The 25,451-nt window shown below is 50.8% G+C and overlaps 1 protein-coding gene across 3 annotated transcripts in view; it reads left to right on the top strand.

The window, feature by feature from the left end:
- The window catches only part of DLGAP4 (DLG associated protein 4), a 189,960-nt gene that overhangs the window by 145,681 nt on the left and 18,828 nt on the right, over positions 1-25,451 (top strand). For 2 of the 3 annotated variants that reach the window (XM_045833600.1, XM_045833602.1), the window contains 3 exons: positions 18,967-19,328; positions 21,915-22,003; positions 22,541-22,953. In XM_045833600.1, the coding sequence (XP_045689556.1) occupies positions 18,967-19,328; positions 21,915-22,003; positions 22,541-22,953 (864 nt within the window). Of the gene's footprint in view, positions 1-18,966; positions 19,329-21,580; positions 21,661-21,914; positions 22,004-22,540; positions 22,954-25,451 lie in introns of all 3 variants that reach the window. The other variant, XM_045833601.1, reaches the window with a different exon arrangement.

Here is a 25,451-nt window from a genome sequence, read left to right as displayed (position 1 = left end):
GAGGTGGGCTGCGTGGGGTGTCAGGAGGGGAGTTGATCATTTGATGGCTGTTTGCTGACTGCAGAGCTCTGCTGGTAAATATGCAATGAATCCAAGTAGGCTTTAGAGAGGTGACCTTCAGGACCTCAAAATTTGGGTAGGCTCCAGGTGGATGGAGATTTTAAGGGACACTGTGGGTAGGGAAAAAGAGGACGCTGCAGTTAGGGGAGAGGAAGACACCCAGGGGGTGGGAGGGATGGCAGGAGTTGGCTGTCCAGGGGCCAGAACAGCCAAGATCAAGCTGCAGAGGCCTGCCCAGAGCTGTCAGAGCCAGCCAGGCACTCAGAGCTGGGGTTTGTCTCTGCAGGGTCATCACTCCACAGGCCAGTTTCCTGCTGGGGGCCTTGATGAGAAGGCCATTATTGAGCGTGCTGTAAATAGATTTGCTAGTTCCAGCCTCTCCTGGAACTTTCTTGTCTTCCCAAGCTTCCCACGCTTCGTGATGAGGCTGTTGCCTTGCTCAGGGGTGTGGTAGCAGTCAGGAGCTGCCTGCCTGCAGCACAGGCCCGTGTGGGTAGGAGGAGTGGGGCTTGTCTGACAGCACCTACAAAGGCAGAGCTGCCGCTGCTACAGCTGCCCCAGCGCGTTCCTCAAAGGGGCATGTGAAGTAATGTGGTAACAGTCCAGGGGAAGAGGGTTTGGTTCATCCCAGTCAGCTCCTCCCCACCTCGGCTCCACTTCTGCTGCCAAACTATCAGCCATTCCTGTGCTCAGGGCACCAAGCGCGGAGCCAGGGAGAGAGCTGGGAAGAAGATAGATAGACTTGATCTCTTTTCCCATGAGCTTCCATCCAGTTTGGAATCCCCATCCAAGCAGGTAACAAGATACACAAGCCACTGTCAAACTGAGATAAGACCCCTGAAGGAAACACATAGGTGCTGAGAGGGACCTATTCAGAAGGCATCCCAGGGAAGGACGCAGTCAGGACAGGATTCGGGACCCTGAGGTGGAAAGTGTTGGGTGTACTGAAGGAACGAGGAGAGGTACTGGTACATCTGGCGCAGTCTGCAAGGTCAGGCAGGACCTAGAGAGGTCTGCAGCTAACACTCTGCTCACCCGAGAGGAGGTGGAGGGGCCACTGATTAGGAGGTGTGATGATTAAAGTACTGCAAGTGATTTTGTTTTAAAATGACACCAGAACTTTCCCATACTTATTACTGGTTTTCATACTGGTCATCAGTCATCAAGAAAAGGCTTCTTCAGCACTCCCAGGTTATTGTTAACTTCTTTTCACGTACCACTTTGTCGTCCACAAGGCCCTGTTGCTTCTGTTCCTGAGGGATGCAGGTTGTGCTGTTGTTGCTGCTCTTGGAGACAACATAACAGAGAGGTGAAGTTCTTTGTCCAAAGCCTCAGAGCTTAATCAAGAGTTGGTCCTGGTTCACTGGTTTTGTTTTTGGTTTTTTTTTTTCTATTCTACAACACTGCCTTTGTTTAAGAAAGCCAAAGGAGGAGTTACTAATTCTTTTTAGCAAGGCTACCATTCCAAAATGGTCACAGTTTAAAAGTTATTGGATAGAATGATATTGGGTTGGCCAAAAAGTTCTTTTGTTTTTTTTTTTCCATAAGATGGCCCTAGTAGTACTTAGTTGTCTTTAACTTCATTCGAAATAATTCTATTAAATTGTATTGTGACAACTGTCATAATAGCGTGTTTAAAAAACTTATTCAAAATTGGTGGATTTTTGTGTAGTGATTTTAATATTGAAAGTGGAAGACAGTAAGTGACATTTTTGGTATATTATGGTTTCTTATTTCAAGAAAGGTAAAAATGCAACTGAAACGCAAAAGATTTGTACACGATATGGAGAAGGTGCTATGACTGATGGAACATGTCAAAAGTGGTTTGCGAAGTTTCGTGCTGGAGATTTCTCACTGGATGATGCTCCACGGCCAGGCAGACCAGTTGAAGTTGATAGCAATCAAATTGAGACATTAATTGAGAATAATCAATATTATACCACCAGGAGATAGCTGATATACTCTAAATCAATTGAGTTATTAGTGAAAATGAAAACTGTGTCATTATTTTACGGGAAACACCACATGAACTTTTTGGCCAACCCAGTATAATAATAGTACTTGCATTAGGACAATGGGATGAAAATGACTTTTTTCTATTTTTTATAATATTACACAATATATTACAGTTAATTCTTGTTTAAGTTTTTTTTTTATGTCCACATAATCTCCCATTTAGCTCCTTTCTAAGGTTCTGTGTTACTAACATAATTAATCACCTCCAGTCTTTTTTATTTTCTGTTTGAATTCTTTTAATTTCTGTTATCTGAATCTCAGGAAAGAAATTATAAGCAAGTTATAAATCAGCTCCTGCTCACAAATATACTTAAATCAGATTTTTAAAAATTCATCCTTAAAGTAGTTCTAAATATTTTATTTTGTGACTCTTGGATTTGGGGTCAAAAAATGAAAGCAGTATGGTAGCTTGGGCTCATTTTAGAGAACTCTTCAGTAGACTCCTCAGCCCATTTTTTAAAATTGTGATAAAACGCACCTAATAAAAATTTCCCATTTTAACTCTTGAGGTGTACAGTTCAGTGGTATTAAGTACGCTCACGTTGTTTTACAACCATCACCACCATCCATCTCCAGAACTCTTTCATCTTGCAAAACTGAGACTCTGTACTCATTAAACAACACGATGTTTTTCTCTCCCTGTCCCCAGCAACCACTGCTCTGCGTTCTGACTATGTGAATTTGAGCACTCCAGGTCCTCATAGACCAGCCCATTTTAAGGAGGTGTAGTGGAAAGGGAGATCAGGTGATGTCTCTGAATAATTAACTCTTTTGGTGGTGATCAGTTCTCCAAATTAATTAATGCACACTGTAAATCTAAGCTTTATGTGACAGATTCCCGCAGAGTTGTGAAAAGAGACACAACTTTCTAGAGACAGTCTTGGCTCCAAAGCCCAGGGTGGCTTGGAGGTGATTGCATGGAGCCTGGCCACACAGCCTTGCTGTGGAGGTGGAGTGATGGAATGGGGAGGACTAGGGATTTAATCAGGTGACCCAGGCATAATTCCTCAGTTAGCAGCTACTTGCTGTGGGATTTCCGCCAAGTTCCTCCATTTCTCAGCCTCAGCTTTCTCTTCTGAGAAATGGGACGATACTTCTATCATGTGTACATCCCAAAATCAGTAAGATAATGGACTTCCCTTTACAACCTTGAGAATTCTGGAGTGTTCAAATGCAGTTAACTGCAAGGAAAATAGGGCTTCTGGACCCCATTTTATAGAAGAAACAGAAACTTGGAAGTGACTTCCCCAAGGTCATTTGGCACTTAAGTGACAAAATTGGCTGCAACCTAGCATCTCTTCCCTTACAGCCCTCAGCTGTGTAGGGTTCCTCATTGGTAAGTCAGTCTAAGAACAGTAGACTGTGAGGCAGATGGCTGCTTTCCCGTCTTACTGCATCCAAAACATCACCCAAAAAGTTCTGAAGTCAGTGGGCCCGCAAGAGAGGACAAGGGGTAAAGGTTTTTGTGGGGGATCAAGGACAGTGATTCTGCATTATGAGCATACAGTTTGAAATATTTCCGTGGTGATCGTCTTGACCAGGGACAACAAATACCTTGTACTTGGTAGTTACTTCCAATATTAGGCCCATGGCAGACACCATCAGTCAATCATCACTCTCCCTGAGCCCAGACACAGCTTCAGGATCCTACTTGACATAGGCAGGCACTGCGGTCGACCAAAAGTAGCACACCCAGTGGAACCTGTGCTATCTCCAACCTAGTACAGTCCCCAGCCTTTACAGATGGGTGGCAGTCCTGGGAGGGGAAGGGGCTGTTTGAGGGGTAAGTGATGTCACAGGTCTCTTTGTGAGCATGTCACGGGACAGCCCAGAGCCTAGGCAGCTGATCAGTATGCTTGCAAAAACTCTGGGGCAGAAGTCGTCAAGGTAAAGACTGATTTCAAGTTGCTCTTTGGGATGCTGGCTTGGGCTAGAGGTGTTAGTGGAAGTACACTCTAGCCAGATTCCCCCAGCAGAAAGGGGAGACCAGACTTCTCTCTCACAACAGTTTCTAAGCTTCCTAGGAATGTTGTGTATCAGTCTTGCATGTCAGTAAGCTTGTATTTTTGTTATTTGTGACACTGGATACTGTACTGTGAAGGTCGACTTGTGGATGTTGAAACTCGTAGGGCTCACTCTCACTTAGCAAAGAAAACATGATGTGCTCTGCGATGCTAAGCAAATCCCTCAGCCTCCCTGAGCTTCTGTTTCCTCAGCAGCATAATAGGAGGTGGTGAAAACACCTTGGGATCAATATGATGCAGGTGTAAGGACCTCATACAGTGATTGGGCCACTGCACTAGCCACCAGCTCCTGAGCAGACGATAAAAACCAGTAACTGTGATTATTAGCTGCTAATATTCAGCCAGTTCTCAAAGTGTGCCTAACATTTTGTCATTGTGGAAGCAGGGTTCTGTGGATAGAGTAGGCTGGTTGGTGACCTTCCCTTGAGTAGGTGTTCTTTCAAAGCGATCATCCCAAATGTCACCGTATTGTGTTTTCAGAGGTGACTGGAAGAAAAATTGAGTAGGGAGAGATATGGAGGTGTGAGGGAGAAGCCAGTAGCCATGACTTGTCCTAGCACCTCTGCCTTCTGCTTGCCAAGTCACTTTTTGCAGACTTCTCTACTTGCTGCATCCTTAGGGTCTTCCAGGGGGAAGGTTCTGCAGGCCTGTGCCTCTTTTGGGGGAAAGTCAGAGATGGGGTCCTATCTCATGTCAGCAGGCATTTGCCTGGGTACCTCTTCTGGGCCAGGATGGGGCCACAAGGATGGGAGCCATGTGGTATCTTCCTTCAGGGGCTCAGACCTAAAGGGAGAGACCTGTAAAAAACAGCATGGTGGCAAAAGCCTGTAGCGCATTGAAACATGGAGTACTGACCCAGTGAGGGGAACCAAGGTGGGAGCGGGGGGGACAAGTCAGGGAAAGCTTTTTGGAGATTAATGCTGGACGTGAGACCTGAAGGAGGCAGAATTAGGGGCGTGTTACAGGCAGGGAGTAGCCAGTGCAAAGACCTGGAAGCTGGAATCATGGTGCGTTGGCACAAAGAGGGCGGTGGAGAGAAGTTAGAGGGGTGCTTGGCGATACAGAGATGCCAGTAGTCAACACCCTAAAATACTAGAATGGTGGTGTAAGAGGGGCATGGAGGGGTGGACAGTTGTGGGTCCTCAGACCAGGCACTGGATATTCCTTACACAGCCCCATGGAGGGATAGGACTCCTCCCTTCTCCCCCAGCCAGGAGCCCCCAGCCTCTGGTCCATGGAGTCCTTAGAGGGCCTGGGATTGGACAGAAGGTCTGTGGACCCTTTGCTAAGGAGATGTGTGGGCCTCTCAAGTGATTGTAATCACAATTTCCTTACCTGCCAAAGCCTTTGCCACCTGTGTTCTCAAGAGACTCACAGCAGTCCTGGAGCAGTGGATGGGGCAAGCCAGTATTGTTCACATTTCTTATAGATAAGAGAAATTGAGGCCCAGGAAGCCTAAGTTGTACAATGAGTGAGTGCAGGAACCCGTGCTCATGCTCAGCACTCCTAACCTGCAGACCATGCCTGTAACTCTGCAGCTGGTATGGGGAAGCAAGTGTCAGCTGAGCACTTACTGCAAGGGTGGGTTTATCATCTCAGGTGGGGGCTGCATGCTGCCAGACTTCCAGAGGGAGGCGTTTTAAGCCCTGACTATGCTGTCTGAGGCCCTGGTGTTAGTCCTCACATCATTTCCTGTGTAGCTAGGCTATGTGAACGATCTTCTCTGTCTTTTCTGCCTTTTAGTAACAATTCTTTGGAGGCAAAAAAAGTTTGGATTATGAATGTCACATACACAAAAGTGATATCTGGTGTTACATCCAGAACTGGATGTCAAGTAGCGGGGCAAAGACAGAACAAACATTTTAGGCCTGGAAGAAATCTTAAAGGTTACACCTATGGGTGTTTGAGTCCCTCTCTGGCATCCATCGTTGCCTGTGTCTGGCCTCACTTCCTAGGCAGCTCTGCTGCTTAGAAAGTGCCTCCTAGCCCTGACCTGTGTGGCTCAGTTGGTTGGGCGGCATCCTGCAAAACAAAAGGTTGCTAATTCAATTCCTAGTTGGCACATGCCTGGGTTGCAGGCTCGGTACCCAGTTGGGGTGTGTTCAAGAAGCAGCCGATTGATATTTCTCTCTCACATCAATGTTTCTTTCACTCTTTCTCCCTCCCTTCCCTTCTCTCTCTAAAAAAAAATATATTTTTTAAAGAAAGAAAATGCCTCAAATAATAATGCAAAATCTGCTGCCCCTTAACAACCCTGTCTGCCCTCTGGTTGTAGTGTGATGGCCTGGACTCTGTATGTGACCTTCTTCTGGGTATTTGAGGACAGTAGCCATGCCTTTCTGAATTTTCTCCCTCTTCCAGGCCACTCTCCCAGTCTGTCTGAGCCCATCCTCGTGTTAAATAGATGTGACTCATGGTGCACATGTGTCACAGCCCATTTGTGGCAAATCTGTGACAGGCATAAGTAATCAGTTACGGCTCTCTTGTTCAGTCAGTCCCAGGCTTTCTCATGCAATGCTGCTCCATGTGGCTACGCCCAGTCAGTACAGGAGGGATTTCATTGTGGCTTCTGCACTTTATTGTGAGTTTCTTGAGGACCAGGACTACTTACCCTGGGTCCCTAGTGCCTTCCCACAATGCCCAAAAAAATGGCTTCCCCTTTGTAAATAAGCCTTTGTCGTAATTGGATGGATTTGAGACTTTTCCCCATGTGGATTGTCCTCTTCTCATCAGGCTTCAATTTGGCGATGTCCCATGTCTGGAATCGCCAGCAGTACCCACAGTATCCAGAGTTCAGTGAAGGCTGCCCCTCCCTGGTCCTGCACCTTTTCCTGTTGGTGCAGCCTCTGACCATGTGTCTGTGGTCAGCAAGAATCGCTAAGGCATTTTTTCCACACATGCTACTTTCTTTTGTAATTGTCTTTCTTGGGATTCTAAACCCAAGATATTAACATAAGCTCTGAGGACAAGGCCCTGTCACCTCCTCTGTCTCTGTGCCCAGACCAGGCACTGAGGCAGTCAGCATTGCCTGCGTTGACCTGAACTGAACTCTTGGTTTCCCCCATTCAATTCTGTACTGTTCGTTTCATCCCATCTCTCGGCTGCCCAGGGTTCTTGGCTTCCGCCTCTGTCTCCTGATATACCACCACCTGTCACTCCAGGCGCAGTGAATGAGCCTGTTAACACTGTCTTTCTATTCTGGGATACACTCGGTCATTCAAAGTGATGAAATGAGCCAGCAATCAAGGTGTGCAGTGTCTAGCTTTGCACACTGACCACAAGAGCCTGTAACAACTTGTAAAAAGCCAGGCTTTTGTGACCCATCACCAGGGTTTGACATCAACCCTCTGGAAGTGAGGGTGGTTTTTTGAGACTCCTCTAAGTAGTACTTACCGGGCTGAGCTCCTGGAACCACAGGGCTTTTGAAAGGCAGCCACAGGGTGCACATGTTAGGACCAGTATTTGAAAAGCCAAATCTTACATTCTTCACCCATCACCACCCACTGCCTCACCAGGTCACACAGGGGCTGTAAACATCAAGTTTTTGCATTGGACTGGAGCCATAGCAGCCAGTAACTCTGCCCATCTTCTCCAATTCATCAGCTCCCACTGATAGTGGTTACAGCATTAATACACAAGAAAATCATGATTCAATAACCACAGCTTGGAAGCTGGCATCTCTTAAGCTTGGACTCCCAGGGGTGGTGGTAATAAGGTATCCTGGGGGGTAGGGCAGGGGCCCCTGAGCAGAGCAGCTGGCAGAGCCAACTCCACAGATGGGTCTCTAAGGATAAATAAGACGATGTTTGTGGCAGATTCCAACACAGAATGGATGAAGTGTAAATGTTGCCCGACAGGCTCTTTATTGGATATAGTTGCAGCAGTAGTGGTTTTTGAGAATAGCATGCTATTTGGGGACCACTGGTCAGGGGCTGGAGGAGGCAGGCCTCACAGGTGGATGCTTCCTGAACTCTGGAGCTCCAGGCTGGAGAACCTGAAGCATCTTCTTTGCTCATTGTGGGGGGAACAGGGAACACACTCACACTCAGCCCCAGGCCAGGGCCCCCGCTGTGCCACCCGATCCTCAGAGAGTACATTCGCCTTTCTGATCTTTGGTTTTCTTGTGTGTACTATGAGGAGGTAAGATTAGTCTAGTAGATCTCAAAATACCATTTGGAAGTTCCGTATGGATTTAAAAAGGAAAATGGAGCTGCTCTCAGGGACCTGGAGTAGGTAGGAGTCAAAAAGCCTTCCCCCAGGCCCTTTGAGGGCTCCCAAAACCTGGTTTGAAAGTCAGTGGAATTACTGTCTCCTAGAACCACCCCTTTAGCCCTGGCATTTGGAAGCTCCACATACTCATTCCATCACCCAGCTGTGTGACCTAGAACAAGTGGCCTCACCTCAGCTTGGAAGCTGGCATCTCTTAAGCTTGGACTCCCAGGGGTGGTGACAATAAGGTAAAGCTCAGAGAGCCTTACTTGGAGGTTGTAGTGAGACTTCGCCAAGCTGGGGAAGTCCTAGGTGACTGGGAAACCCACATCAGGGGTTTCAGTGTTTCTGGTGAGAGTGTCTAGATCCACACATCTGAAGAAGGGCCTGAGGAAAGGCAATAAGTAGCAGAGGTCACAGGTGGGACAGAGCACCTTTCTCTTCCATGTGCTCAGGTTCTAGTCCAGGAAGCACCAGGCCTCTGCCCCCATGGCCAGCAGAGACAGACTGCCATCATCTGACTTAGAGGAAATCGTCAAGCCCAGGGATGGGGCCCATGTAGCCCTGACTAGCGAACGGACCTGGCCAAGATCTCAACCAGGCCCTGCTGGGTGGCACCCAAATCTAGCCCTGGGCAGTGTGGTGAAGTAGCTGGCAGTGCTGGCTCTCAGTCAGAAAGGCTGAGCTCAAATCCTGGCTTGTGACCTTAGGCTAGTCACTTCTCTCAGAGTCTCACTTTTCTCCTCTTTGAAACGGAAATGATAAGCCTGGTGAAGAGTTGGTGAGCTGGTACAATTAAAACACTTAATGCAAGGTCAGTTTATGGCCAGTCCTCAGTCAGGGGTGATGCTCTGCAGCTTGTGAAGTCTCTGGGTGAGCAGCTCCCCATCTTCTGAGAATCACGTGACCTGAACTGTGGGGTCTATCTGGAGGGCATGACTTAACCCCTTCCTCCTGCCCCTCTGGCTTGAACATGTTTGGATAGAAACCCCATACACCCTTGACCCCAACCAGGATGTAAACAATGCTTAACCCCTGGGCCTGTTAGGAACTGGGCCACACAGCAGGAGGTGAGCTGTGGGTAAGCCAGCACCATTACTCACATTACTGTCTGAGCTCCCTTCCCCCCAGCCCCCCCCATCCCCATCATTGGAAAAATTGTCTTCCATGAAACTGGCCCCTGGTGCCAGAAAGGTTGGGGACCACTGTCCTAAGGAGTAGCTGTCTTTGGAGGGACAGAGAATGTCGCCCTAGCAACCAAACAGGTCCCTTTCCAGCAGCTGCTCCAGGTCCATGAAGGGGGATCTACATCTGTGTTCCAGATGGGGCTCTTCTACCACCTGTGTCCTGGTGCCAAGAGCCTGAAACCAGACCTGGCCTGCCAACCAGAAGGGGCTTTCACTGCTTTCACTCAGTGGACTTAGATACCACCAGAAGGGCTTCCCGGCTGCCTCAATTTCAAGGTTTCCACGGATTTCCTGCCTTTCCAAGGCAGGGGATCTCACGGACAGGCTTCCTGGGAGCAGGGGTGAGGGGCTGAAGCTTCAAAGGGAGCAGAGAGGTGTAGGGCAGCTGCTCCCGCAGTCACAGATCATACGCCATAGGCCACGGTGGCTGACAACCATGTATCTGCACAATGTTTTTAAAAACTCTAAATTAACGCCACTTTTAAATTCAGAGGTTTTATTGTTTTTTCAAAAGTCCAAATTTCTGGGGATTTGCACACCTTTGGCAGCTCTAAGAATGCTGGGCCAACGTCCCCACCTGACAGCTTTGGGACTGAGGGGTTAGATGCCCATTCTCCCATTGACATTTGAACTGTGACCTCCGTTCAGGGCCAACCCAGTTCCTTCACAGCTGAGAAAACTAAGGCTGAGGAAGGGTCAGGACCTGTGTCAGGTAGTCAGGTACACAGTCCACTGTGGCCAGTGTCAAGTTTAGAACCTGGCACTGTGGACTCACAGAGCAGAGCTTTTGTACACTCCGCTCTTAAAAGTACAAAGCCTCTCATCTATAAAACATCAGTGATAATTATCTCCCCTCCTAAGCCTGCGTCTGGAATAAAGTAGCACCTGGCCCAGGACTCACTCAGTAATGGTGCTTTTCAATCCGAACATGCGCTATGCCTTGCCTAGACAGTGCTGCTGGGAGCACTGCTTACTTTCTTTCTCTGCCACCTTCCAGAAATGGTTGCCTTTCAGACAATTTCTGATGCTCAGTGCTTAGGGTTTGTTGAGCCCTCATTCTCACAGTCTCAGTGCCCAACCTCAAGCAGAGTTGTTCAAGGCTCTACCTCCACAGATTGTGCGTGTGTCTGTGTGTTTGTTGGAGGCTGACCTTAAGTGAGTTTAGAGTCCTGGCTCAGGGCATTAGATGTCAGGTTAGGGCCAGGAGTAAATCATTCAGTCTCCCTGAGTTTCATTTCACCCAGCTGTCAAACGGGGATTTGTTCATTTGCGCAGTAAATACTGAGCCCAGCCGTGTATTGGGCCTGGTGCTGGGAAGGCACTCTAATTTTATGAGGTAGTTAAGGTCCCTGAGGGTGGGGACCTCTATTAAGATACTCAGGACCTCTGTCTGGTAGTGGGAGAGACAAAAGACAAGTGAACCGAAGAGTTGACCAATGCTTGAATAAAACAGAGTTCTCAGAGAAAGAATATCAGCTTTAGATGGGGGGGGGGGGGGGGGTCGGGGCCCCTCATTGAAAAACATGACACCTGGGCCAACACCTAAAATCAGGGTGAGGAATGAGCATGCAAATTTGGGGTGAGGATCATGTCAGACAGGGAACAGCGGGTACAGAGGCCCTGAGGGAGGTGCGTGTTGGAGTATTTGTGGAACAGCAAGATGCTGCTGAGGCTGGAATTGAATGAACAAGAGGAAGTGCAGGGACTGAGGCTGGAGCAGGAGGGCAGGGGCCAGTTCCCTTTTGTACACCAAGGTGGGCAGTGTGGGCTCTCCTCTTCATGGAGTGGGGAGCCTTTGAATAGCTTTAGAAAGAGAAGGAAGTAATCCAATTTGTATTTTAAAAAATTCCTCAGACTGCTGTTTGGAGAGTGATTGTGGGTGGGCTGGGCCACAGACAAAACAAGGAGGCCAGAGGGTAGGAAGTGGAAGCCTGGACCTGGCTGGTGGGGTGGGGACAAGAGAAGCAGGTCTCTGGGAGATGTGTTTTTGTGGGGGAGGGGTAGGAAGAGGGAGATGGAATTCCCAGGCTACTGGAGTACATCACTGAGTGTATGGGGTTCCCTCTCAGAGAGCGAGGCCAGTGTGGGAGAGAAGAGGATTCAGACTCATGCTGGACATGCTCAGCTTGAGATGGCCTTGGCATTCCACGCAGAGCATCTGGTACACGGGGCTATTGGGGCAGGAGGTGATACAGCCCCCAGCTGCTCTCAGGTCTCCATGCTGTAAAACCCTCTGGCTGCAGGCTGGTTTGGGAGGACTTCATGAAGGATTCTGTGTGCAGAAGGCTGTCTCTGTTTCCATTGCCCAGGTGGCTCCAGGAAGCCAAGAACCCTGAGAGGAGGCAGCCCTTTCAGGCCTCCTTGCCTCTGTCCCTGTCTTCCCTACACCAGCTAAATTATCTAAATTCCACTTTGCCAGGCTGCGCCCTGCTTACATCTGACTTCCCGTATCTTGGGCTGTCCCGCCCTGCTCCTTTGTTCACGGAGGATCCCCTCACCTGAAAGCCAGGCCTTTCCTTGCCACTCGGTGTCTCTGGTCCATCCTTGCAGACCCAGTCAGCCTTAATGTCTTCCACAGAAGTGCCCCAGGCTGTTTCCCAGGGGGTGATCACTCTCCCCCTCACCTAGAAACCACGGTAACAGGAGTTACAGGGACCCACCCCATGATTACAAAGCACCGTCATGTCTGTCATCTCCTTGGCTCCTTACTCATAGCACACTGGGTATCTCACCCTGTTTTCTGAGTGGAACAGTTAATGTACCCAAGGCTGCCACCTCCCCATGACCCCTACTGAGTTAATGGATTGAATGTGGCATAAGGTAGTGGTCAGCCCTCAGGCAGCCTGAGTTCCAGCCCCAGCCCCAGCCCCTACACCAATACTAACACTGCTCAGCCTGGGAGGTGAGCCAGGACGAGTTGCTCACCTCTCCAAGCCTCTTATGTGAAGTGGGGCGATGACAGGTCCGTCTCACACATACCCGTTTGGAGGGTTCAGTGGGCTAAAGTACGGTCGATTCTCATTAGTCACAGCCATCGTGTTCATAAGGTCTTACAAACTCTGAGTTAGCAAATGCCAAACCGCTGCTCCTGAGGGAAATGCAGGGTCGCTACAAGCCTCTATCCACATTTTCACCAACCAGTCGACACGTAACTTTGTTTTACATTTCTGTTTACAGATACCTTATTTAACATGTTGATTTATTAACATTGAACTCAGCCAACCATACTACCACTCTCACACCTAAGCAAGGCATATCTAACACGTGTTTTCTTTGGAAGGTGCATCACAGCCTTCGTCCACTTAGGGACACTAGACAGGACTCCAGCACTACAGGAGGGGGTCACTTTAAACAGAGATCACCAAGAGAAAGCACAAAAGTGTGGAAAACACAGCACTAGAGAGACCGGGAAAAGGACACGCGCTTGGAGCGTGAGAGCTGGACAAAATCATCCCTTTGTTCAGCCTTGCGCGGGGACCTGTTCGTTGGGTGACTCACATTTGCAGGCTTTGCACACACGTCTGTGAGTAACTGGAAAGCCCCACGAGTATGGATTTGGGGGTCACAAAGAAATTTTAGCAAGTAGGTGAATTCACAGATAAAGAATTGTGAATAACAAGAACCGACTGTGCGCTCCCATCGGTGCTCAGTAAAGGCCCGCTGTCCGCACTGGACCCACTGCCAGTAGGAGTGCGTTCCGGCTGCCAGATAAGCCTCTGAGATGGGCCAGGACTCCTGGACCTCTGCATTTTTGTCTTCCCCAGCCTGTCGCCTTTCTGACTGGCTCCCATGGACTTTAGGGCCCAAGGCAGGTACAGATTCTGGGAGCCCCGAATGCCCCTGAAGGGTTTGTTCAAAATCCACTGAGTGGGTTGTGGCAGCATTGAAAAATTTCAGACAAAGCAGTGACATAGCTGGATTCCACAAACATCCGGGAGGGGCGGAGGAGGGGCAGGAATGGCAGGAATGGCGGGGCAGGAGACTGGGGGGCCAGGGGTAGTTGTGTTGGTTGGTGGTATAGGGAAAAATGACCCTAGATCGGTGGGAGAAAGGAAGGATGAGAGGTCGTTAGGGAGCCTATTGTTGGGGAGTGCTGGAGGAACCCCAAGAGAATGTTGAGACAAGAGCTGCTCTCAGTTCTTCTTGCTAGAGTTTGAAATTAAAGTTTGATAACTTTAACTCTTACAGCACAGCAAGGGAGGTGATTTCCAGACTGACACAGTAGGAAAGTGGGGATCACATCTGCTGCCAACGGGAAAGTGGCTCTGGAAGGGCAGTCTGTCCCTGAGGCTGACCTAGCTACTTGAAATTTTTCCCAGTTTCCCCTGCTTTGGGGGAAGAAGCAGAGGGAAGGAGGAAGGAAGTTGAGGCTGGATGGGTGGGTGGGAGCCTTGATTTCTGGGTGTGTGGGATCAAGCATACAAATGAGTTGCTTGATTTAGCTGTGTGGTTTGACAAGTTACGCAGTGAAAGAGGGAATGGGGTCTCCAGGGTCCTCAGCCCTTCCCCTGACAAGCCTGGCAGAGGCCACAAAGAGAGTTTAGGGGGTTCTGCCTCTAAGTCCACCCCTGCCCCTTCGTGTAGGGCCTTGGCTGGGGCCCACTGCCTCTTCTGTGAAGCCCGCTGCCGTGGCTCCCATGCTGTCTGTGGTCTCCTGCATCTGTTCCCGTTCTAGGCCTCTTCTTCGGCCCTCCATCCCAGCCACTCTTCCGAATGTCTGAAGCTCTGTTTAACCATCTTACGCACCTTGACATTAAAAAGCAAAATGTAGAGACAGATTCATTATGACCTAATAAATAGAGTTTGCTGGATAAGAATCTTGAGACAGAAAGCAGAACTGAGACAAAGGGAGCTTCTACTTAGAAGAAGCAAGGACTTGTGCACTATGAGGCAGGGGGGCTGGACTGTGGGTCTGGGACCAGGGCAGGTTGCATGGAGGACGTATCGCACAACTGGCTTCTGTCTGAACCTTGGCATGAGGGACTGGCATGGTCAACGTGGGGTTGAGGAAGCATACGGCTCCTGGGGTGGGGTCACTGCCCATGCTGCTGTGCCTCCGCGGTGCTTCCCTAAGGGCCTTTGAAATACGCACAAGGACCAGCTGGAGATGGTCACACTGGAGGGACTCACCTCTAAGCTTCCCAGACAATCTGAAAGTCTTCCAGAATGAATGAACAAAGAGTTGGACCCATGTGCCATGCGGTTAGTTGTGGTACATACAACATCTCCCTAGGACAATTACATCCTGGAGGGTGCAGAACTGGCCAGGTCCAACATCTTTGGTCTCAAAGGTTGAATTGGCAGATGATGGTTGTGTGCTCCCTGGGCTGGGCACCGACAACACTCGGGACACACTTTCAAAGGCTTTGGAATCATGGTCACAGCCTGGAGTGCTCCAGCTGATCCACAGAGAAAGGAGAGGGGCAGACTGCCTGGGCCAGAAAGAACTGAGAGTGAAGAGACTGGCTGGAGGATGAGAAGCAGACAGGACATGAAAGGGGATTCTGGCAGAAACAAGTGCATGTGCAAAAGCTTGGGTGCATGAAGAGTGAGGTGTGTTTGGGAAAGTGTGCACTCGGTTCTGACGCTGCAAGGGGCATGCTGGGAGTGGGAGGGCGGGGGATGACACTGCACAGAGGGGTGTGTAGGACGAAGCTAAAGGGGCTCCAAATTTGAGAAGGGGCTAGAACCTTGGATACTAAAGCTAGGAGCCTTCACTATGGCTAAATTATCGTGAGTTTTTGCATTGGGAGGAGTGGTGTTATAGTAATGATGAGGTTCATTTTTCTCATTCACCAAATATTTGTTGCGAGCTTTCTTTGCTTGAGGTATTACCCTGGGTCTGTGGTACGACCTGCTGTGCCAAGACAGACAGTTTCCCCAGCTGCCCCGGGCCTGTTACCATTGAGTCAGATTCCTAAACGAGCTCAAACAGCAGGTGCTGTGATGGAGACCCTGGGTGACATGACGGTGGAGGGCCATCAAGGGAGGCCTCTCTGAGGGTGCAACATTTGAGAAGTTAGGCAGTGAGAGCAGCTTTCCAGGCAGAAGGAACCACATGGATGAAGTCCATGAGGTGGGAGAAGGGTGTTGGGAATGAGAAACGAAGTCGGAAGGGACAGGGAAGGTGACAGCCTGGTTTGCTAGTATTTCACACACAGGAAATGAGGAGCGTCCTTTGCAGTCAGGTCCCAGCCCCCCTGCCCTGGAAGGAATGGTGCTCAGAGCTGAGGATGCCTATCACCAAGGGAGCCCATAGGCCCTGAAATCCTCTGTTAGTCACACTGCTTATCTGGCTGTGACCTGTGGCCCTGGGAGACATAGAGAATCCAAGATAAGTTCACTTTTCCTCTTATCACATCTAGCCATCTGGCCTGGCCTCTTGCTAGTGCACCTTCCCTCTAATGAGTGGCTGCCTCAGCCTGGGCTCAGGGCCTCTGAGAATGTGCCAGCAGCGTTTGGGCCTGGTCAACCCAGAGAGTGAGGTTGGAAGGTTAGTCCTCAGTCCAGACCCCTGGCTATGGGCAACCCCCTTGCCTCCTGGGGCAAGGGGCTACCTCTTCCACACAGATCCCTACACACAGAGACTTCTGCCGGCCAGTGTCAGCCCCACCCCAAAGTTAGAGACACTGCCTCAGCCAGGCCTGGAGCCCAGTTCTGGCTCCTCATACTCACTGCTGTCTCCTTTGGGAGGGTATTCTCCCTGCAAACACTTTGAGCAGATTAGGGCTTCACACTTTTGATCTAGGGCAGAAAATACCAGGGAAGCCCTGCTTCCTTGGGGATACGTAGGCCAAACCAGTTCCTGAAATCTCCAGTGAGTCCTGTCTCTGCTAGACATTGCTGGCCACTGGCTTCAGGGCACTGCTCTTGGGGGAAACTGCTCCTTGGCTGGTCATAGAACCATCCCATCCTCCCCACCAGTGACTGGGGAGTGCTAAATGTTGGCTCCCCCTTCACCCTCAGCTCTAGCTCCCTCTGCACCAGAAACCAGTAGGAGCTATGCCAGCCCTGGGCTACTACCTGGGCCATCACTCTGCATGTATTCAGTGTTTCTCAGCTTCCTTTCATGTGTAGGTCCATGTATCTACTGTCAAGTACAACAAGCCCATCAGCACACGCAGGGTTCCTCCTCGCCACACCCACGTCCCTCCAGGCCTCCCTAGCACCCCTCCCCTTCACCTCCCCACCACGCACCAGTTTGTCCCCCATCTCTATAATTAGGTGATTTCAAGAATGTTTTTTAAATAGAATCATGCAGCACATGACTTTCTGAGATGGCTTTTTGCGCTTGGCATAGTTTACTTGAGAGTCATCCAAGCCGTTGCTTCTCTCAGTGGTTCGTTTCTCTTCATCGTTGACAGTGCTCCACAGTCTGGATGTGCCCAAGTTTACCCCCTGTTCACCTGCTGAAGGACACTTGGGTGGTTTCTAGTTTGGGGCCATTACCAGTAAAGCTGCCACGGACATTCATGTTTTTGTAGACATGTTACCAGTTCCGTGCAATAAATGCCCAAGAGTACATTGCTGAGTTGTATGGTAATTGTATGTTTAGTTTTAAAAGAACTTGCCAAACCATTTTCCAGGGTGATTATATCATTTTCCGTTTCCACCAGCAGCGTATGCGTGACCCAGTTTCTCTACGTCGTCGCTAGCGTTTTGTGTTGTCACCATTTTTATTTTAGCCATTCTGTTAGGTTTGTTTAGTGAGAACTCAGTGACAGATGGATAGATTCTTCTTCTTTGGGAGGGGATTAGTTTTATTTATAGATTTTAGAGAGAGAGGAGGTGGAGGAGAGAGAGACATCCATTTGTTATTTCACTTATTTATGCAGTCTTTGGGTATTTCCTGTGTGTGCCCTGACCAGGGGTCAGACCCAGAACCTTGGTGTGTTATGATGACACTCTAACCAACTGAGCTGCCTGCCAGGGCCAGAGGGCTCGATTCTGTGAGTTGTCCACAGCACCTGTGGCACTGGGCTGCATTTCGTGGATGTCCATCAGGCCATTACCATCTCAGTAACTGGTAGCCCCTCAAAGGCAGGGCTTAAACTCACTCATCTGGTTCCCACTCCCATCCTGGGCCCAGACCCAGGTAGAGGCTTGTTTCAGCCCTCACTGGGTAAAAGGCAGTTGGAGTTAAGATGCTGAGAAAAGCTGTTGGATCATACCCAGCCCCTCACAGCAAGTGGCTACTGCTGTTTGAGAAGTCTCTTCCAGCCCTGGATGGTGTGGCTCAGCTGGTGGGAGCATTGTCCAGTTCACCAAAGGGTCGCCGATTCAGTTCCCGGTCAGGGCACGTGTCTGGGCTGCAGGCTCAGTCCCGGTGGGGGCATGCATGGGAAGCAGCCAATCAATGTTTCTCTCTCTCTTCCCCTCCCCCCTAAAAAAATCAATAAACGTGTCCTTGAATGAGAATAAAATAAACCTTAAAGAATTACTTTCTTAAAAAAACAAGCAGCATCTTCCATTTTAGGCAAAAAGTTTCAGCTTTAAGAAGCCAAATGTGGCCCTGGCTGGTATGGTTCAGTGGATTGAGCCCTGGCCTGCAAACCGAAAGGTCAAGGGTTCAATTCCCAGTCAGGGCACATGCCTGGGTTGCAGGCCAATGTTTCTCTCCCTCTTCCTCCCTCCCTCCCCTTCTCTCTAAAAATAAATAAATAAAATCTTTAAAAAATAAAAATAAAAAATAGAACATGCTTACCCTGTTTAAAAAAAAAAGCCAAATGTGGGCCTTTGCTGTTCTGTGCCCCTGCTGTGAGCCACCCCCAGGCCAGGTGGGGGGTGGGGTTCAAAGGTAACCTCAACTCCCACCTGTGGCAGGTCCTGTTCCCTGAATCTTGGTGGAAAACAGTCAGACCAGGCCTGATGGAGTAGTGAAGGCGGCAGACTGGTATACAGGGTTTTTACATAATGAGGGGAGGTGCGGTTGGAAGGGCAGGATGGGGAAAGGGCTAGCTGGGCCCTGAAGGATGTGTTGGTCTCGGGTCAGACACGAGGGGACATCCAACTAGAGGGAACAAGGGCAGAGGGCAGGTAGAGTAGAGGGAGAGGAGCGGTAGGTCTCAGTGAGCCCTGAGGAAAGCAGGTGCAGTATTTTGCAGTCACTGCCTCCCCTGCCAAGGATCAGGCTCTGTCACAGCCTATGACACCACGAGCATTACCTTCTAGCCCGTGTCCCAGCTGGATAATACCTTTGTGTGTGACTATGAGGTGGAGGGTGTCTTTGGTCGATGTTGGCATCCCCCACTAGACTTGGCCTTGGCCTCACATGAGGGTGGCCAGGGCCTGTGTCTGTCTGTCTTGGTCATTGCTGTGTCTGACCCTCATTCTCCTGCTCCAGAAATCCCTGCTGAGGGAGTGACTGAGGCAGAACTAGGGTCAGGTCAGGTAGGGCCTCAGACTTGAAAAGGGAGTAAGAGAATTGGGGGCCTCACCTTCTTCCCTGCCCTTCTCTCGCCCGTCTGCAGGTTCATCATGCCTAGTGGCATATAAGAAGACCCCGCCACCGGTCCCTCCACGCACCACGTCAAAGCCGTTTATCTCAGTCACAGTCCAGAGCAGTACTGAGTCTGCCCAGGATACCTACCTGGACAGCCAGGACCACAAGAGCGAGGTGACGAGCCAGTCAGGCCTGAGCAACTCATCAGACAGCCTGGACAGCAGTACCCGACCACCCAGCGTGACACGAGGCAGAATCACCCCAGCCTCCGAGGCCCCAGAACCACCTCCAAAGCATGCAGCTCTGAAGAGTGAACAGGGGACGCTGACCAGCTCCGAATCCCACCCTGAGGCCATCCCCAAAAGGAAATTGTCATCTATAGGAATACAAGTAGGGGCCCTTTCGCACTCTGTGTCCTCAGCTCGCTCCGTGCACCTGTCTGTGTGTAATTACATCTGGTAGAGGCCCACTAGGTCTCCTGGGCAAAAGTGATCTTTGTATTTTGTGGGAGTAGTCCCAAGTAATCAAACCAAATTCCACCCCTAGCCACACCTTCCTTACGTTTGCCCACACCTGCTGCGCAGTCTGCAACTGTGGGCACCCGTCTCTGCTACTCCAATGGGTCGTCCCAGTGAATGTAGTTACACTCAGCCAGCCATTTCCTGTCCACTGTTTGTCCACTGTCTGTCTGTCCACTCCACCTTCTGCCCTGCCAGCCGATACGTGGGAGGCGGGACTGGCCTAACAGTTCTCTAATCCAAGGTCAGCTCGGGTGCGGAGGCCACAGCCCCGCTTGGCGGTGGGAGCAGCATGGAGCATAGACGCGGATGGGCCAGGGGCCCAGGACCCAGGGCCCTTGAGCCATGGGGGTTGTTCGAGGGGACCTTTGCCCAGAGCCCTCTCGGGCCTTGGGGACAGGTAGGTGGCTCAAGGCACCAGGCCCACGTCAAGTTGAGAAGTGTGATGCTGTTCCAGATGTCCCCCTCTATGGGAAAGGATGCAGGGATATAGCTCCCCGGGACCATGCAGCCAAAGCTAACAGACTCTCCTGGAAACCCAACTCAACTGAGCGCCCACGGCCATGACACACAACAGGGCAGGTGCACCAGCTTCCCCCCACCCACTGCTTCACTGCCCCTCCTGCATGCACTTAGCATCAGTAATCTTTTTTTTAATTAGCAGAGCTGGGAAAACTTGGGCTCTGCCCTGCAGTTTACCAAAGTTGCTCTAAATCCAGACTGAGAGGGTTCTCCCTGCCCTGGCTGGACCTCCAGGCTAAAGTGGAGCACACTCGGCAGAGAATGAAGGCAGCTACTTTGGGCCAAGGTCTTGGGGGAGGTGCAACACCCAGCAACCCCAAGGCGCAATCAGGGAGATCAAGGCAGTGCGTATTGTGACTTGGGGATCTAAGATTGCTTTACGTCAGAAGGGATCTGCATTCTCCCAGTCGCTCCTGAGCCGTTGGACACAGCTGAGTAGATGACAAAGTACTGGAATGCAGAAGGAACATAGAGCGTAAAGGGCTCACTGGCCAATTTCTTGCATTTGCCTAAAATTTTTTCCTCTAAGAGGCAGCTCTGGACTTGAGTTTCCCACATGTATAAGGAAAGAGTTGGCCAGGAGACTCTTCGGTTTTCTGGGCTCCTTCCTGAGGTTTCCAACCCCTACCCTGTACCACGTCCCAGGAGGGATTCCGAGGAACACAGAAAGTAGCCTAGTCTCTGACTCTTGGTCCTGACCACCCAGGGTCTTTGTTGGGGCAGCCGCACTCTCTCCCAGCCAATCCAGATGCTCTTATCTTTCCAGAACATCTGAAGGAGGGTTAGTCTCAACCCTTGATTTTGCCCAGAAGTTTACATGGGAATAAGAACTCAAGTTCTTGAGCCGACCCTGGGCTTCCCCTTCCCCAGGTTCACCTCCACTCCCATTCCATGCTCTTGTCCAGTGACGCTGTATTTCCTGAGCTTCTTGCCGAGGGAGAAATGCGGCCGCATCCCCATGTGGAGGAGAAGCCTGGTGCTCCACTCCTGGCCCCAGAAAGCCCCTCTGGCCCCTGCTGCTGCTTTATAGCGAAGAGACTGGAGAGTCCTCAGTTTCCAAAGATGGCTTGACAACCCTTGTCCCACCACTTCGTACCTCAAGCCCTAGGTCAAGCGTAGGTTCTCCCTGGTTCCTGAGCAGTGCGGAAGGGCTGGCCAGGCTGCTCCATGGCCACACACCTTTCCCAGAAAAAGGCAGGCCCAAGGCATCATAGCCACCATGTTTCCTTCCTTTTCACGAGTATAGAAAAAGTGCTAGCTTTACATTTGGCCCTGGTCCTGGTCCTTGCCTCTGTTCCCCAGGCCCATCCGTGCTGAAGGTAATCTCAGCCAAGTGTGACCAAGGCCCAGGGATGGCATCCCACAGTGTCCAGGGACTTCGCCAGCTTTGCCTTGGTGGCAGTTTTCAAATCCAGAGCTACTCACTGTCCAAGCTTTGCCTCTAGTACAGGCGCCTCCAGCCTGTCCTTCAGCAGCAGGGTTGGGGGACCGACCTCGAGACAGCCCCGTCTTCAACTGCACCCGATAACGGCTGTGGCTTTGTGTGTGTGTGTTTTCTTTCTCTTTCGTCGTCCTTTTTTTTCTCCTCTGATGCGTGTAAAGGAGAGGACTAGAAGGAACGGTTCCCACCTCTCGGAGGACAACGGACCCAAAGCGATCGATGTGATGGCACCCTCCTCAGAGTAGGGAAAGCCAGTCATCTCCACCCCATCCCACCTCCCGCCCACCTGCCCGCCCGCCTCCGCGCGAATGAGCAGTGCCCGGCTTAACCTGGTCTGGCCTCGGGCCCACGTGCAGTGTCCGCATGCCTCGTGCTTGTCTGTCCACACGTCCGTTTGCGTCGTCCCACTAATGTGAATTTCAGCAGCAAGTGTGGTGTTTGTTTTTTATTTTTGTCTTTGTCTCCGTGCCGTTGCTGTCATTGTCCTTCAATAAGGTTGACTGCATTCAGCCAGTGCCAAAAGAGGAGCCCAGTCCCGCTACCAAATTCCAGTCCATCGGGGTTCAGGTAGAGGACGACTGGCGGTAAGTCGTACGGAGGTGGTGGCTGCTTCTCCCCTCTCCTCTTCCTTCCTCTGCTCTCTCCTCCCTTGTGCCTTCTCCTCCTGCTCTCCCTAACCCACTTCTCCTTGCCGGATTTCTAATAACCCAGCTGGGTTGGGGTGTGGGCTGTGGCCCAGGCATGGGAGGCTGGGCAGGCAGGCGGGCGGGCAAATGAGCAGTTGCTCTGTGAGATGAATCAGCCCGCAGGGGGTCAAGGCCGGGCTGAGACATGAGCTACCCCGATGCTGGTGGGCTTCCTGGCCCCACTGCAGTAAACAGGCAACCTTATGACCTTGTCTGTGTGTGTGTATGCGTGTGGGTGTGGGCGGGGTGGGGCAGAGCCAGGGCTGAGCAGAGAATGAGATGGGGCTGTGGGACCTGCTTCAGGCGCATGGTGAGCAGATGATGCATCCGTTTCTCTGTCTCCCGTGTGTCCGGTTGGGGTGGCCTCTGATCTTTGGCTCTCTTAGTGACTCTCGCCTCTTCCTGTCCCCACCCCACACCACCCCCCACCCACAGAAGCAGTGCTCCCTCTCACAGCATGTCCTCCCGCCGGGACACCGACTCAGACACCCAGGACGCCAATGACTCGAGCTGTAAGTCATCTGAGAGGAGTCTCCCAGACTGTACCCCACACCCCAACTCCATCAGCATCGATGCCGGCCCTCGGCAGGCCCCCAAGATTGCCCAGATCAAGCGCAACCTCTCCTATGGAGACAACAGTGACCCGGCCCTAGAGGCGTCGTCGCTGCCCCCACCCGATCCCTGGCTTGAGACCTCCTCCAGCTCACCTGCGGAGCCCGCACAGCCCGGGGCCTGCCGCCGAGATGGCTACTGGTTCTTGAAGCTACTGCAGGCAGAAACAGAGCGGCTGGAGGGCTGGTGCTGCCAGATGGACAAGGAGACCAAAGAGAACAACCTCTCTGAAGAAGGTGGGTGCCACAGGGACGTCCCCCGGGGCGAGGGGAGCAGGGCCGCACATCTAGTTCTGCACCTTCGGGCTGGACAGCCCCAGGGCCTCCGAGTGGGGAGGGTCTCTCAGGTCCCCCTCCTGGGTCAGCTGTGAGCTCATCTCTTCCTTTCGTTCATTCTTCCGTCCATCCATCTACCTAGCCAAACCTTTTTCCAGAAAGAGTTCATGGCTATAGCTGCTAGTTGAGTAGGCTGTGGGGTCAGTCACACCTGGGTTTGAATCCTGGCTCTTCCCTTACTAGTGAAGTGACCTTGAAAAGGTTACTCTCAGCCTCCATTTCCTTATCTGTCACGTGGAGCTTATCCACCCTCTGACTGCATAAGCACATTGTAAGGGTTGAGTGCCGCAGTGCTCGCAAAGGAACCAGGACGTGCTGGTGTGCCCTGAGTGCCTTCAGCGGCTCTGCACTGAGCGCCTACTATGTGGGCCTCAGCAGGGTGTGAGGAGCTGTGCGTGGGTGAGACAGAAGTCATCTGCTTTTCCACTTATGTTTCTATCTATGCCATGCCTACTTCTAAAAATTCCCCTGGTGAATTAGTTCAAGAAAGCTAGAAATACGTAGGCTCCCCTGTGAGCCTGAACTCGCAGGTGGTCGATTTATAGGAGAGCAGTGGTTCGGAGGCAGGCTGCCTCGGAAAGCACCAGGGCAGGGTCCCGGGAGCCACGCCCTGTGCTGGCCTGGCTAGGCCAAAGCCCCAGTCCCCAGCTAGCCCCTCCACAGAACATCCACGAAGGACGGGCCTCCAGACTATCCAGAGGGAAGGAGCCAGCATTGCACTGACGATGGGGCGGGGCCTGAGGGAGCCCTTGGATGGTTCAGAGAGCGCTTCAGAGTCACTGTTTTCACCATCCTCTAGGCCAGTTCCCATCTTTGAGGTCACACCCACTGTGTGTGTGCAGGGAACTGTTAGGAGGTATACACCTAGTAGCTTTTTATAATAATAGCCTTTTAAAAATTGGAATGGAGGCAAGGATCAGTGAGAGCACTAAAAGGCTCCTGCGAAACCGCCCAGCCCACTGCCGCCACGCCACCTTAGCCTTCGCTGCTGCCAGCCTTGTCAGCTGTGCACGCTGTATTTACATTTACCTTCATACTTCTTCTTTAACGTGATTCCCTTTTGTGTCATCTGTGCCACTCATTGTCACCACACTGAGTTCCTGCTGTTAACAGACGAGTGCACCCCCCTCCTGGGTCCCACCTCTGTGTCTCACATCACATCGCGGTTTGGAGTTAAATAACAACCAAGATTTCTGTGAGCCTGTAAATAATGTTCCCTGCGGAGCCTAATAATATGTTACGATTTCATTTTCTTTCCTCGTACATTTTGTTTTTCCTAGAATGAATAGTACCCTGTCTTCCTGGTATACTTTATTGTATAAGCTCCTACCTGTAATCTTTGCACGTGCTCTACTCGATCCACCCGCCCTCCAGATAGGCAGACACGCTTTCCTGTTCTTCCTGGTGCTGTCTCCTGCCCTCTGCTCCGACCTGGCCAGCTGCTGTCCAGGGGCTTCCCTTTTCATCCCCTGGGACTGCCCTTGGCCACTTTCCCACGGTGGACACCCTGCTTTCTGGACCACGTGGCCTTTCTCTGTCTTGGCTCCAGACTCCCCTTTTACTGCAGCATACCTTCAACTGCCACGCCTTTCATTCGGACCTCACACAGTCTGCTGGGTGTGCAGTTGAAAGTTACAAATATGAACTATGTATAAATGTGTTTATATGTGTATATGTAACTTATATATACAGTTGAAAATAGCATTCCCTCAGAATCTCAAAGGCTGTAATGTGTTAGCTTTCATTACTTACACTGAAAAGTCTGGTGCCATTCCAGTTCTCAGTCCTTTGTATGCTTTTATCTTTGGAAGCTATTAGGGTCTTCACTGTACTTCTCTTGTAAAATTTCTCAGTGTTGTGCCCTGGATGGGTCTTTGCCCATTTATCATACCGGTAATGAATAGGCCGTCTCTGTGTGGAGACTCTGGTCTTCCATTTCTGAGAATAGTCTTGCATTCAGTTCTAAAAATAATTTCCTCTCTTTCATTTATTACTCTGTTCTCGCTGTCTGAGATTGTCGTCACCCAGATGTTGGACCTGCTGGAGTGATCCTCAGTCTTGGATCTTTTTCTCCTTGTAGCTCTCTTTTTTTGTTTCTTTCTGGAAGGCCTTCTTCGTCATTTTCCACACTCTGACAACTTACTGAGATACTCACACGCCATAAAATTTGCTCTTTTAGCCCTGGCTGGTATGGCTCAGTGGACTGAACACTGGCCTGTGAACCAAAGGGTCACTGGTTTGATTCCCAGTCAGGGTACATTCCCTGACCTGGGTTGTAGGCTAGGTCCCCAGTGTGGGGGCACACTAGAGGCAACCACACACTGATGTTTCTCTCCCTCTCTTCCTCCCTCCCTAACCCCCTCTCTAAAAATGAATGAATAAATAAATAAATAGATAGA

Source organism: Phyllostomus hastatus, unplaced genomic scaffold, assembly GCF_019186645.2.
Source record: "Phyllostomus hastatus isolate PE091 unplaced genomic scaffold, TTU_PhHast_1.1 phas_contig_17, whole genome shotgun sequence".
NCBI classification, from domain to species: Eukaryota; Metazoa; Chordata; class Mammalia; order Chiroptera; family Phyllostomidae; genus Phyllostomus; species Phyllostomus hastatus.
The sequence above is the reverse complement of the archived record's forward strand: the minus strand, read 5'-3'. Positions and strand labels throughout refer to the sequence as shown.